Raw genomic sequence first — 13,865 nt, forward strand, 5'->3', positions numbered from 1 at the left:
TATTATGGTTTGCCTGCCATACGCCATGTACACAGTTTAATTAAGCAGTGCCTCGGTCAACACAGCGTAAGCGCAGATCCCCGACATGCATAATTCATGTCGCCTCAGAACATTGCAGAACCCACTTTTTGAGAATGCCCGCCGCTCCACCATCACCATGATCACCACTCACTCCTGATTGCTACAGAATATCGCTATCTCGACTATCAGCTGTACAGTCGCAGTGAGGAGAGAGCTAAAAATATCTTGGCCTCTTCTCTCTCGGGCTCTCTCCACTCCGCTATGTGCTTGCCAGGTCTTGCCTCATTGCTGATTGGCTGTGTGTCTTCCTCGTCTTCCTGCCAGCACAGCGCATTGGATGTAGTCACTATCTCGCAGTCATAACCCTTTTGTATGTACCCTCACAGTCTCGCTGCGCTCTGCTGAAGTATTGTGTATTGCAGGCCTCGAATTACCCGGGATTGGGGGCAAAAGGCAATTTGCCGCAATGCCCCATGTACTTGCCACAATGCCTCTCTCAAAATTACCATGCTTACTTCAACTTTTCCTTGCTGCCCTTAAAAAATTTTGAGAGAGAGTGCCCCTAAAACCAAAAATTGCCTGTCCCTAAAACTGGCAAAATTCGAGGCCTGGTATTGGGTACTGTAGGTCGCTTGCCACTGAAATCTAACATTTTGAACAATAATCTATGCACTTCAAACATCCTCGCACATACATTGCACATACTTGTACACATTAAAAGTAGAATCAAAACATAAATCTCTTGAGAATTCATAAGAGAATACCACGAGTATGAACAAAATTGCATGTACGACCAAAACTACTCCTCTGATGATATACTCCCGGCACATATTGCTGGAGAATTCCATAAGAAAGGATGAAATTACAAGGAAAATTCATATAATTCTCCAAAACGCTACGGAGGAGTACTTGGTATCAACGTAAAGCATATGAATGGAAGAAAGCGATAATGTCATTTTCGAAAGGCATTGTGGGAGAACAACCTGACCACTGAGGGAAAACCTTTCATAGTTAAAAGTGATAGCAAGCCAATCATCAACCGATACTAGCTTGTGCTTGTCTGCTATGGTAAGGATAAACAGCACGGTGCTTGCAGTGTGCTGAGCAAGACATGACGTCATTGCTCGTGAATGGTGGCAGTGTGAACTGTAGTGGTGAGTGTGAGCTGTATCTGTGTATGACGTGTGAGGAGTGGGGACCATGCATGCATCCATGCGTTAAAGCTAAACAAGGCAAGGATAGGGTTGTGTAGAGTGGTATGATTTTAGATATTTGTATAGATACAAATATCTAAAATCTTGATTTACCTTGGATGTTGGGCATTAATAGTCTAGATGGGGTTCTGATGACTGCTCCCTCATCTTTACTCAGTTTCCCTTATCTGAAGTAAAGTCCTGCATTGAGAAAAATCCTAACATCACATTTTTATAAATGTTAAATACTTGTAGGTGAGTAAACTACATATACTACATGTTGTACACTTTTTTTTTGGGGGGGGGGGGGGAAGGGAGTGGTGAAAGTTATTCAATCTGAGGTAAAAAGACGTCTGAACATTTTCAATGGCAGTGCAAGGCATTATTAGAGTTTTGAGGTGATAGTGTTATTACAATGTACCTCATCAATAGTGTGTGGTTATCACAAATACTGCTGGATGAAAGCATGCTTACCTAGTTGTGATAACAATCTAATAAAGTCCTCAGTCAATTTTGTCCAATTTTATTTGATGAAACTCTATATCTTGGCGCACCTTTGGCTTATAGTATTTTTACCAGTGTCAAAGTGAAAGGGAGTGGAATCGAATGTGTAAAGCTCATGCACAGTGGAATTGATGAGTGCATGTTGTATACCGGTACATGTGTTGTATACATGTTGTGTGTACATACTACTGTACCTTTCATACCTCTCAACTCAAGAGAATATATGGATGCAGTCCTCAGTGGACATTTTGTATTCATTTTCATGAGGAAAAGGAGCTGCAGTGAATGTCTGCCATGTACATTGTACAATACATAATTTTATGTACAGGCAATCTCTGTCACATACATACAATACGCTGTACAACATATACATGGTAGGTACTCTGTACACAAATATCCAAGAGTAATTCTGACATTACATTAAAGCTTCTCTCATTACTTAATGGCAGTCCTCTGGATAACTCTCAGTTCACACTCTTTGAGTTGCAACTTTCTGTTTCTTTCAAAATCACATACAGTATTGTGTACAGTATGCACCAGTGGATCTTGAGCAGGACACGAGCTATTGTAATTACAGGCGTGAAAATGATACTTGTATGACTACCACGTATTGCAGGCACTGTCCACTTATTGCAGACATTTCCTTGTGCCTTTTGATGACATGAGTTTACACTTGTACAGTGTAGTCCATGATGAACTTAATCTTGTGTGCATTTGCTCTTAACAGCATCATTTACCATTTGCAGTTGAAACAAAAACCCAGCTTTAGTGCTTCAAAATAGCTCTAAAATGTGAGTTAGGGATAGAAACAACCAATGGGTGTATGAAAGTTAATCAATATAATCAATGTTAAAATATGCAAAAGGTGAACAGTAGTTATGATAAATTTGTTTCCAGACTAAACTGTCTACAGTTATGGTTTAGTGGGGAAAAAAATAATGATACAACATTGTATCTCCTTATATTGATATGGTAGGATGTTTTGTTATACGTAGAACTGCCCTACACATATGCATTTAATCACTGCTTCCAATGGTATTTACCTCTGAATGACCATTCTACGCTCCAGAAATAGCATGGAATCAAGAGGACACCCTTTTATTTTATACCTCAGTAATATTGACAGAGATTTTCATGAGGCTGGTGATAAATGATATATATGGCTGGACTAATAGATCACAAGAAGGTGGTTGTATTGCAAAGGAATGTCAATGCATTGGAAACCATCCACATCATGTTCCACTTTTTTACTCTTTACACACATCCTGGTTGCTTGTGAATAGGAGATTAATAGCCCCTAAAGTATTACCCTTAGATTTGCTCTAAATCGTAGCTGTCATGAGAGTTCTTGAGCATATGTGTAGTTTCGTTTTGGCTATCACATTGTCATCGAAGTGAAGTACAATTTACATGTAGGTGATGCACATGTACATTTACACTGTACATTATACATGTACATGTGCAGTGTACAAAGTACAACTAGGTCATGAGCTCATAGCCATGTTCCTGATTTGGCTTTGTACTGTATGGTCACAGCACTCGATGATATTCAGTTGTTATTACCTCCACCAAGGGAGGAGGTTATGTTTTCGTTACCGTTGGTTTGTTTGTTCGTTAGTTTGTCCGTGTGCAAAATAACTCAAAAAGTAGTTAACGGATTTTGGTGAAACTTGCAGGAAAGATTGAGAATGACACAAGTAAAAAACGATTAACTTTTGGTAATGATCCGAGAATTTTGGGGGAATTTATGATATTTTGATTTTTTATATTTTGGCAGGTAGGGTCAATGAACTTGGGAGTTAAGGCTGCGTGTATTTGAGGTTTGCTTGCGCGCACTAAAGTGCGTGCTCTAGTTTCTGCTGGGGCGAGGCGCGCCGTGCAGCTGAGGGTTTATGATGTAACAAAGGCTTCTATATTGGGAAATCGGGCGATTTTTCAGCATGTATACCTATGGGTGGAAATCACTGATCTCTATGGAAGAGCCCAAAGAGCTTTCAAAATCTCTTTGGGAAGAGCAAGAGCATCGGTGGAAAGTACAGTAGCTGCTTGGCGGAGGTCTGCGCTCTCAGAGTGCTTTTCTAGTGTACTAATAAATTACATACGTACAATGTATGTCTATTTTCAGATTTGATTTTTATTAAGGCTGAGACTTCTTGTATGTTTTAATACTGATGTATGTTTACCAAATCCACTGTATTTTAAATCACGTTGACATAAAATCAGCAGTGTGTTCTCATTATGAACATTTATGTGTACCACTTGTTTCACTTTTTTTTTTAATTTTAATGTACATATGTGCAATTAGAGTTTGGCATGATGCAGGTGAGATTAGTAATCCCAGTTTGTTAACTAGTCCGGTTGTCTTCCACATGTTCAGCGAGACTTCAGTGGACTTCGGATATTTTAGCAGGAATATGATTTGAAGGCAGGAACGTCTATGACCTCGAAACAAGAGTGAAGTCTGTAGAGTTTGAGAAACATCTGACTGATCGCTTCATTCCGTAATACTGCTGTACCATGCTTCTATTTAAATGTCTTCAGGCAGGAAGTAGAGTGTTGACTTTGAGCGGATGTGTATCGAAGTTAGGCATACAACTTTACTGAGGAAACTGTGAGGAAGATGACCGAAGTGACCAATGCATCCATCATTTTCTTGCTCTGCAGAGAAGACGGAGAGGAGGACAGAGAAATGAGGGCAGATCCAAATTGGGATGAAACTGAAACTGGAGACCCTAGTTATCTTGTGCTGGAGGAAGATGAGCAGGGAGCAGCTGACGAAGCAATGGAAGCCTCCATAGACCACGACAACATATCTCATGGTTCGGAAGAGTCTGGCCTTCTTGCGTTCAACGGGAAGGCACATAGTGTGCAACCAATTGATGGAGAAGGGTACATGTGTAAAGAGTGCGGGGCATGGTACAGACACCGCCAGTCCCTCAACTCGCACATTCAGGACCAGCACCAAGGCAAGCGATTCAAGTGCCCAAAGTGCTCTTACAGCACTAATCGCCGCCATGACCTATTCAGGCACGATGGGCAAGTCCACAGGGAGGGCAAGAAAGGGCTCCCGCGGAACAGAATCGTCACTCCAAAGTTGTATTCCAGCCTTGCAGCCATGCAGAAGGGGAAGCGGGCGACGAGGTCATCCACGAGGACATCCACAGCAGTAGCAGTAGCAGCAGCAACAGAGTCTGCCTCATCCTTGCAGCCCGGTCCGTCAAGCCCCGCATCGGCCCAGCCAAGCGACCCTGGCGGTGTCCAGCCCCTGGTCGTTGTCAGCGACGGCATGCAGGGTGCCGTGTATTCCGCTGCCTCGTCTCCCCAGCAGGATCAGGGTGGCACAAGGTGGCCGGAAGACGATACCAATGGAAAGCAGCACAGTCAGACAGAGACCTTTGAACACCAGCTGCCCAGTGGGGCAATTTTCAGGCGCATTACAGAAGTGACATTCTTTCCAGATGGACGTATCAGAGAAACACGAACAGAGGAATATGAAATGCCATGACATATCAACTTATTAATTCATTTCCACTAAAGCTTGAAAGTTACATTGTATATTATTTTGTGAAGGCAAATTCTTTCACAATCATATGATTTCAGATGTACCTTTGTACATAGCAAGTAAATATGTACATTTACATGTACATATATTTTCATACAAAGTGTAAATATTTTGGAACATACAAGCAGGCATCAAATCAGTATGTGGTTGACAAATTCACCCGTGAACTTTGATAAAGTTGTGTACTTTTATGTGATGCCTACAAACAGGATGAAAGTGCCGTGTCCGTGGTGAAACACATTGTGTGAGGTAGAATAAAAGAAAGAGAAAGTTTGCACAGTGGAACATATTTAAGGAAAGTTTTACATATTTTGTAAGACATATCGAAGAGATAAAAAGTCAACACCTCCAAGTCCATGAATATTGTTGATGACAAAAATAGTGTTTTGGTAATTTTGAATGAGGAGTGCCAACCAAGAGACTCTTGAATGGATTTCAGTGACTGTAAATTTTGGTAAATATTCATGTTGGTCCTTTTTGTTTGTTTTGTTTTCAAATGTAGAGAAGCATTCTTCTTGATATTTTGCAGATGAAGAGAGCACGAGTGAGAATTTAAAGAAAGACCTTCTCTCTGATGATCCACCTGTGCATTATGACTAAGAATGTATGGGTTTTAATGCCTAGAGTTGTACTATAGCTGTAAGCATGATCAGCGCGTGAGGTGAAGTCTCGTAATCCCTTTGGTGTCAAGAGAAGAAGTATTTTCGATCCCCAAATACGCATTGAAAACATAAACAAGACATGCCAAGACGTGCCATGGCTTCGCGTATTGAGCAAGATGATGATTGCATGTGCGCGAAGCCTCAAAACATCCAGAGTGGCGATGGTTACAAGCAAATGCAACATTTAGCTCCCCCTACATTGTTGCAAAATGTAATGGAAAAGCAGTTGAGGTTGAAAGCCAAGATGAATTAAAATGCAGGAAAAGAAAAGCAAGCTGCATTTTAAATGCAGTTCAATGTCAATCATGGAACATATGTCGTATACGTATTTACAAGCTTTTTACACCAAATCATCTACTGTACACATAGATAAAATCTGAGATGAAATCTACTGGCTCTGCTCAAGTTTTTTTCATCTCTAAGGGATGTAAAAGGTTTTCAGAATCTAAAATGTTTTAAGAAGATTCACATATTTTCGTGTGCTTTTTGATATCTTTAATCATGGAAACAAACCAATAATTACATGTAGGAATTGTATACTACACAGGATGCGTTACTGAAAATGCATTCATGACATTAATTAACAAAACAAAAATCAAACAGGCCTCATCACAAAATTGCAATTTATTTATCAAAATGTTAAGATATTACATGTTAATCTACAGTATGTTTTGATAAATGTACATCTTGTTTAAATGCCCAGAGATTAGCTGTGATCATGAAGAAATTGCCATAATTGTGTCGCTATATCATGTTTCTATTCAAATTGAATGAGAAATATTAAAAAAAAAAAAAAAATCCTGAGAAAGTGATTTTCTCAAAATGCTGTAATTTAAAAACAGGTACATGTACATTTTGTTGATTCCAGTTGGTACAACATGTACAATGTACATTGTACATTGTAGAACAACTTTCCTTTTTGCATATCCGTAGATTTATGTGTGATGAGTTGAAAAGAAAGAATAATGGAGACAAATCAGTGTTAAATAATTAATGCTTTGATCATGAGCAGAAGAATAATGGTGCCAGTGGTTAGTTACCATTCAATGGACAGCATGCAATGTGAATCAAGAGTCCTCAGTATTCTCTTTTATTGTCAATATGAAGACTGGAATGTTCATCAATTTACATATCAAAGCAGTGCTTTTCATACATTTGTATGTGCAAATAAAAAATGAAATATTTATTTGTTTATTTATTTATTTTTATGTATGGATGGAATTTACCCTCAAAAAGAGTTTCATTTTTTTGCATGTACAACATCTAAGTATTGGTTGATGAACAGGAAGGTGTGACAGCAGTATGAGTGTATGAGTCTAATTTTTCACCTATAGGGACTTCAACAATTCCGTAAGTGGGTAAATTTAGGATCATGAAGTACTGAAAAGAGAAAGTATGCATGCAAGTTTGCATTCATGTTAGGATCAGTGTTAGTATTTTCTTATGTTTTTAAATTTGCAATTTGCACCTGATTTGCTAAATTTGAGAAAATGAAAACCTCACAAAATATTTTCCATACAACTATGTACAGCTGTTTGTACATCTGTGTATGTTGTGCATACTGATGTGTACTGATAAAGCAACCAACTGCAAATGACATGAGCTGTCAGAAGTTTAAAAAAAAATTAAAACAAAGTAGACATTTCTGTGTAAAAGTGCCAAATATGCTGCAGTGTATTGACAAATTCATACCACTTATGAATATGCAGCAGTGTGTTATTCTTCGGGGTTTTCTCCATTCCATATTTTTCACCATCCTCTTGAAAAAAAGAAAAAAATGTACAGGTTAAAAAAAAAAAATTGTTGAGCCATTTTCACATGTGGATCAGATGTTGAGTGCTGTAGGGTGCTTACAGCTATACATACAGTGTACAGTGGAACATCATTGTAAAGATACCACACCTTTTATAACGAGGTGACTTTGCAAATCCAAACTCTTTATACAGCTATTTCTTTTCTTTTTTTGTATCCCAATGTCGTGAGAAACCTCACATAGTCACATTAGGCAGTGGTCGCGGTTTTTAGGCCCAAGTGAGCTTACATACATATATGGGTTTTTTTTCCTTCTTCTTCTTCTTTTTTCTTTTTTGTCCAAGAATTTTCCTGACTTTATAGAGAAAATTTGACATACAATGTAAGGGACTTTGACTTGAAAATTATGTGCAGTTGATTGTGTTTGTGCATTTGTGATAAAAGCATCAGAGCTGTGTGAAAACATGTCAGCGGAAAGTTATACATGTACATGAATATGATTTGCCTGGAAATAATTTTATACTGGCAATTTGAAATGGCAGTCCAGTGTGTTCATCTTTGTGTTGGTGGTATACCAGTATGAAAAATGCAATGAAAGTGTACAGAGAGTTTCAGTATATACTTGTACTCTATTGAAGCCCTGAGGATGGTTGGTCAAACACTGAAGGCAGTTTTATGTCTTGTAGTGTACCTAGTGAGTATATCACAATAGTTTTTTTCTTGAAAATAAATCTTTGTACAAATAGTACAATTTAAGTCACAGGAGGAATAAATCATATTGAAAGATATGCACCACATGAAAGAAAATGTAAACTTGTACTCCAGATTATTTTGCGTAGCTTGTATCATGTACAATGTAGCTGTACATGAGTGTACCGTGTATGTACATGTACAGTGATATCGCCCTGCTGGAGTGTGCATACATGTATGTTTGAATTTCACTCGTAGAAGGTGCTTGTGGCTATTGCTTACAATCCTGACGATGTGTGTGTGTGTGTGTTTGTATAGTTTATTTCATGGTTATATTTGAAAATGTGTTATTTCAAGTGTGGCTGCTAAGCAAGCGATAATTTTAAGCAAGCAACCACGGACCGATGGTGTGCGTCCCCTCCGAGGAGTATTTTTGGTCTCAAGTGAGATTAAGATTTTAAATGTCCCTGACTCTTGTGACGGATAATAACGAACATTGCATTTCGGCTGAACAAAGTACAGTTGTTGTGTAAATAAGAAACATTATGCCGCTGGGTGGATTTTGTAGTAGAACAGGCGATGTGACTTCCAAATTTACTACTACATCACCAGAGACCCATCGACAGACTTGCTTGAGTTTTATGCATTCATGAGTCAACTGCAGGGCTGCCAACCTTGAGTGAGAGTTTGGAGTGAGACACTGCGAGGGAGCGGAGCGACCTCCTGGCTAGCGCCTGGCGGCCTGCTGTGCGGCCGTACGTACATGTACGTACAGTACATACGTACTACGTACACAGTCGATGTATGTAAAGCGATGTAAAGCACACGTCATAGCCATACATGTACTATAATTTGCCATGTACTATAATTTGCCAAAAGTACAAGCTACGCTCATGTGGTATTATTAGTTATCCCCTGCTTGTTCACGAAATACGGGCAAATATCTACGGTCTGGTGCCATATTCCATGAGGCCGAAGGCCGAATGGAATATGGCACCAAACCGTAGATATTTCCCGTATTTCGTAAGAACAAGCAGGGGGTAACGATTTTGTCTTTTAGTGTAAGTGCTAACCGTCTTCTCGCTGATTTCCCCTCGTGAATGATGTTGAAATTGCCAGCTGTCAGCCATGACCATGTTGACTTAGGCCTACGTTTCGCGAGCTGATTACTGCATGCGATGCGCGCATACAAGTACATATGTACACGTACACGCCATAAGATACTGCATGCAGTGCAGTAGCCAGATAGATATAAGTTGCTGTTGTTTATCAAGCGTCTAGTGGTCTCGGGTTATGTGCGCAATACGCTTGAGGACCGCGCGCTGTCCATTTGTTTTGTACAGGATTAGCGCGCACTTTCCTATAAGCGTCTTTGGTACACGCGCAGCTGGCTGTGTAATACAGTATCATGACGTCATATCCATGTAATACGGGATATATTAAGTGGTTGATTGACCAATGAGGTTACAGAATTCACGATCACTAAAAGATAAAGGTGAAACCAATCGTAATCCAATAGCTCGTCTTTGCGCGTGAACTGAAAATGATTATTATTGGTAAAGCTTTACACCCGCGCGGGAAAATCTCAAAATTTTGGGCTTGGGCATATCGATATTCGGAATATCGGAGAATTTAGAGATACTGTATATTTATTTTTGTAGTCATGTACATTTCATTTTGGGGGTTTAGCGTGAGATTTCGTTCATCAGAGTGAGACAGTCAAAATTGGTTGAATTGCGTGAGTCTCACGCTCAATGCGTGAGAGTTGGCAGCCCTGCAACTGGCAGGGGGAAAAAGTCAGGTCATAAACACATCAAAGAGCTGTCAAAACTACCAGGAAAATGATGTGAAGTTAGAGGGAGAATATGTTTGTGTACCGTGTGTGGACATGTACAATACATGTATGTGTATCTGTCTTTCTGTATGGCTGGCTGTACATTGCATACTATATCCATGACTGCAATGTACAGTGTAGTAAATATTCTGTTTTATTATTTTTTCTTTTTTCTTTATAAATGCCAACCATGAATTCTTTGATAGCTGCATGAATATGAGACAGGTGTAGACCATGGCATGCTTAAATGCATACCAAGATTTGTGGGGTTTGGCCGTTCGTAGGGTTACAAATTGTACATACAGCGTACATTTAGATTATGGGGTTAGCGCATAATGCCCATGGGCTCGATTGTACAATGTAGAATGTCCAGTCTTTACTTCCACAGTATGGGGGTAAAAACAGAAAGTGAGGTGGACCTGACTTGAACTTTATTTTGTTTCATTAAAAAAACAAAACAACAACAAACATAACTTTTGTACGATAGCAAAGTGAAGACGGTGAATGAGTACACAACCATGCAATACATAGCATATGATAACTATAAATGAAACATGGAAACTACAAAAGACCAGGGTTCTTGTCAGGGTAGTTCCGAACAAAAAGTAAGAAGATATAAAACGATTTTGCTTTATTATAACAACATAAAAAAGATGACAATATTGCAAAAACAGACACAAAAAAAATACATGTAGTTATAGATTTAAATGATGGTGGTGACATAAAACCCAGAGGAAAAAAAAAACAACACAAAATTATTTGTAGTCATTCTGTATTCTATAATAAAAAAAAAATCTAACCACCTAACAAATATCTCTTGAGATTTTTTAAAAGGTATTAGTGGTGGGAGAATTTGTAATTGTAGGCTTATCTAGTAAATAATTTCATAGTGAGGGTACAATATGTATGTCTGAGTGTGTGCTTTATATACATCTTACCTACTTTAAACAAATTATATTGTTATTACTATTTTGTGTATTGTAGCAGCTATGAATCTGATCATTGAATTCAAACATACCAGAAAACATCTCAGGTCTGCTTTATGAAGCCCTCTAGGGATGCTTCTGCGTATGAAGTTTCCCCACTGAGATGCCATCTGCATTTTGTTCAACTGAAAGCTACCCAAACATCTATGTCGATACCATACAACATGCAGAGGACTTTGATGAACAGTACAGATGCACGATAACACAATATGTTTTGCATTTGTGTGAAATGCAGCATTTCAAACACCTTGGAATTGAAATTCGGAAAAAAGGATGAATGGTCTTGCGGCAATTTAATACATGTTTCATTGATACAGTGTTGCCTCTTGATACAATTTTTAACTTTGCTCTTTGATGCTCTGATAAGGTGCTAGTTTTCCCAGCAGGTATATTCAGTGAATTCAGAGAGATAGTCGAAACATGCATTAAAAGTTTGAGGAAAAAATCAGAAATCTCCTCAAACCTTATGAATATGTCTTCATATCCATGTGCTGCTTGCTCCAGATGAGGAAAACTCCATAGGCCTACAGATATTTCTGCTGTCTGTGAAACAATGAGTGTGCATACACATTTAGAGAAAACCTCCACCTCTAAGTAATTTGTTCATTGACGGAATCATTGACTGTTATCTGTCGTCGTCTTATTTGACAGGTATAGTGGGTCGCCCACCAATGGAGGCTTCCACCGTGGCCCCCCTCCGCCCCGATTCAGAGGCCCGCCGGGTCAGATGAGGCCATTCGGAGGACCACGGCCGAGGGGCCCACCGCCAAGGGACTTCCGCAACAGATTTGGAGGACCGCCTCCGTTTGACCCCCGCTTTGGACCACCTCCCAGGGACCGGTTTGGCCCTCCGCCACGCGGGCTCCCACCGATGCCTCCAAACATGCAGGTGAGGAGGGACAAACTGACTTTTCACTACACATAATGAGCCTTTGGCTCAGTGCTGCCATACCGTTGCACCTCCATATTCACCCCCATAGAACTGAAAGATTTGTCAATTCACATTTATACATTAATTACACCAATTTAACGGGCAATGTGATTGTCGTGGTGGTACATTTCCTTGTGCTTAAACCAAGAAAATATCCACTCTATCTACTAGCCATCAAGGAACTAACATTAAATGACAAGAACTTATATGTGACATTTGTTTGCTCTCTGCACTTTGCAAGTTTATTTAGTGATAATGATACATGATCAAAATAATGACATTAGTAAAGCTCAAGTCCCTTTATAATGGTTGACGTGATGTCTTTCAAAGCCATATAGCAGAAGCATTTTTATTTGCTTTTTTTTTTAATGTGTGTGTCTTTTGCAAGAGGTGTCAAGCATCAGTTTTCTGTATTTATGTGGTGTGGTTGGTTGCCACACAATTTGCTTGTTATGTAAATTGCATGATATATCATCAATATGTGATTCCTGTCATGCAAAGTATGATTGGTTTAATTGATATATAGTTGAACAAGATCATGTATGACGACAACCCAAGTATCTACATGAGCAAATGAAAACATGCAAGACTGTCAGTGGGAATAAACTTTGCGAATGTAAATATTTTGTGTCTGGATTTTACGCAGGACACTTGTCTGTACACATTATATTTGTATAAATATACACTCCCATGTTGAGCTAACATCTTTTACACTTTTTTCAACCAGTCCAATCCAAATATTGATGGAGAATGCCACACATATTTGCATGAGGCAGAGAATAGATCCAATGCAACAGGTAATGTACTGAGCATCACAACAAATCCAATTGCTACAACATGCATGTCTACAGGTTTAGTTCCTGGCATGGATTTCTTTATATCATGGATCTTTGCTTAAAAAAAAAACAAAAAACTACATGTATGGGTGTAAAATACATCGATCTTTAACCATTTCTACACACATCTTTTTTCCTTTTTTCTTTTTTTTTTTTTACTTGATATGTTCGATAATCCTTAAACATTTCTATATATTAAATCTCATTGTTTGTTATCATTAAGAAATTGGTATAATATTTGTGCTTGTAGAGGAATAGGTTGGTCAGATTGAATGTTAAAAGCAATTACACCAAGATGGCTCGTAATAGTATAGTTGATGAGAGGGAAATGATGTACATTGTAAAGGAAACTTTTTCTATGTGCATCCACCAATAGCCACCAGGAGGACCCATGGGGGGAGGGATGATGCCCCCTCCAGGCATGCCTCCACCGGGCATGCCCCCTTTCTTTCCCCCACCCATGGGAGGCATGCCCATGCCCCCATTCCAACCGCCACCCAGCCACCAGCCAGCCGCGGCCCAGACTCCAGCCAAGCCCGCTGCAGGCACTCTCACTACGCCACCCCCGGGGATGAGCCCGGCAGTGTTTGCCATTGCCATGGATCCCAACCAGGACTTCTGGGTGGAGAATGTCACGCCCGAAGGAAAGGTTAGCTCCATTGTGTCTTCTCATTCCTAAAAAAAAAAAAATTTTTTGCTTGTTTTGGTATGATATTAATGAGTCAATATTCATGTTTGTGAGTGTTGCAATGTTGGGACATTATGTCAGAACACAGAAAAGTTCTGGGTACTATATACAGTATGAGGGACAGCCCCAGAATTTTGATGTTATGTACAGTTAAACCTGTGTATAGCGGCCACCCAAGGGAAACAAAAAAAGTGGCCGCTATAGAC

General features: G+C 39.4%; 1 protein-coding gene across 1 annotated transcript in view; it reads left to right on the forward strand.

Annotated features, from left to right (window-relative positions):
• Positions 1 to 13,865, forward strand: part of LOC140241523 (transcription elongation regulator 1-like) — a 48,603-nt gene that overhangs the window by 1,387 nt on the left and 33,351 nt on the right. Inside the window, exons 2-3 of the mRNA XM_072321260.1 lie at positions 11,856 to 12,093; positions 13,348 to 13,620. Coding sequence (XP_072177361.1) covers positions 11,856 to 12,093; positions 13,348 to 13,620 — 511 coding nt within the window. The remainder of the gene's footprint in view (positions 1 to 11,855; positions 12,094 to 13,347; positions 13,621 to 13,865) is intronic.

Source organism: Diadema setosum, chromosome 18 (assembly GCF_964275005.1).
Source record: "Diadema setosum chromosome 18, eeDiaSeto1, whole genome shotgun sequence".
NCBI lineage: Eukaryota > Metazoa > Echinodermata > Echinoidea > Diadematoida > Diadematidae > Diadema > Diadema setosum.